Source organism: Capsicum annuum, chromosome 1, assembly GCF_002878395.1.
Source record: "Capsicum annuum cultivar UCD-10X-F1 chromosome 1, UCD10Xv1.1, whole genome shotgun sequence".
Classification (NCBI taxonomy): domain Eukaryota; kingdom Viridiplantae; phylum Streptophyta; class Magnoliopsida; order Solanales; family Solanaceae; genus Capsicum; species Capsicum annuum.
Window position 1 is genome coordinate 158,848,367 of NC_061111.1, and position 1,677 is coordinate 158,850,043.

At 33.8% G+C, this 1,677-nt stretch overlaps 1 protein-coding gene across 1 annotated transcript; it reads left to right on the forward strand.

The window, feature by feature from the left end:
• Positions 1-328: 328 nt before the first annotated feature.
• LOC107840788 (peroxiredoxin-2B) lies at positions 329-1,131 on the forward strand. The gene has a single exon (XM_016684704.2). The coding sequence runs from the start codon at positions 497-499 to the stop codon at positions 983-985; it is 489 nt and encodes a 162-aa protein (XP_016540190.1). The 5' UTR covers positions 329-496; the 3' UTR covers positions 986-1,131.
• The last annotated feature ends 546 nt before the right edge of the window (positions 1,132-1,677 follow it).

Below are 1,677 nucleotides of genomic sequence, written 5' to 3' on the forward strand. Positions count from 1 at the left end.
TTTTGTTTGTACATTTAGATTATATTTGTATTTGTATTCTATTTTTGTTGATGACTTTTTATTTTTAAAGAATTATTTTATATTTGTATTTGTAAGTTAATTAAATATTATATTTAGCCGTGATTATGTATAATTTATTATTTTATTTGTATACAAACAAGTAAATGCATTAATTGTATTTTCTTGATTCTAAAATATATAAATATGTAATGTATCATTATCATTTGATACAAATATACCGTTTTATATTTGTATATCAAAATTATTATTTGTATTTATAAATAAACAACAAATAAAATTACAAACAAATGATTTTACAAATACTAATTATTTCTTTTTTCCATAAAGAAAATGATCAAAGTCTTATGATTTTTCTATAATTATTTCTTGTGACACAAATAAATTGACACCACCCGGCTAAGTTCACTCCCTCTCATCCCTTATACCCTAAAGTTCCTTTTCCCATTTTCTGAATATCCAGCAACTTACTCCAAAAATGGCTCCGATCGCCGTTGGTGACGTCATCCCCGATGGTACCGTGTCTTACTTCGACGAGCAAGATCAGCTTCAGAGCGTGTCCGTACACTCACTTGCTAAGGGCAAAAAGGTAATTATGTTCGCCGTTCCTGGAGCTTTCACTCCGACATGCAGCACGAAGCATGTCCCTGGGTTCATTGAAAAGGCTGACTTGCTGAAATCAAAGGGCGTTGAAGAAATCCTCTGTGTTAGCGTCAATGATCCTTTTGTCATGAAGGCATGGGCGAAAACCTTCCCTGAGAACAAACATGTGAAGTTCCTTGCTGATGGAGCTGGAAAATATACACATGCTCTTGGTCTGGAGCTGGATCTGTCGGAAAAGGGACTTGGTGTTCGATCCAGAAGATATGCCCTTTTGGTTGATGACCTTAAGGTGAAAGTAGCTAATGTTGAATCTGGAGGGGAGTTTACCGTCTCTGGTGCTGATGAAATACTCAAGGCTCTTTAAGTTTATTAGTGCTAAGTGGAGTGTTTTGAATTGAGCTGAGCTTCTGAAATTTATATACCAATAATGTTTTCTTGATATATGTCATGTACTAGCTCGCTTCTGTTGCATCGTAGAATGCTTTGTGGAATTTTCTCTTTGACTTTCAATTTGGAGTTTCTTTAATATCTATTGTTTCTAATATCTTTGTTTGGTGTGCTATTTTCGAATTGATTTTTTCTTCAGAACCAATTTAGTTGATACATATAATTGGAATAAGAATTTGGATCTACAAAATAATATTTTGTACCCCTTTAGTGTGGTTGTCCATCGTCCTGAATTAGTCCCCGCAAAACTTTTCCGAAAAGAGGGGTAGTCTGTGTGTAAGAATAGCTCATGTTTCTCATAAGTTAGAAACATGACAAGTGTTGAGAAAAGCCATGAAATAGTTGTGAATATGTTTACATTTTTAGCCCAAGGCTTCACAACATAAAGAAGTGTTGATGCCATCTAATTTCAAGAAGATAATACCTTCAAGATTTGGGGATCTTAAATCAATTTAAATGGACCAAAAGTAGTATAATAGACTATGAGTGGAAAAGGCTGGGGCATATGCTTTGAATGGCAACAAAGATTGCATAAAGAATATTGTTGATGTTCTACCGTTAAATCTAATTTAGCTTGTGACAGTCATCTTCTTGCTTCTTTGAAATCTG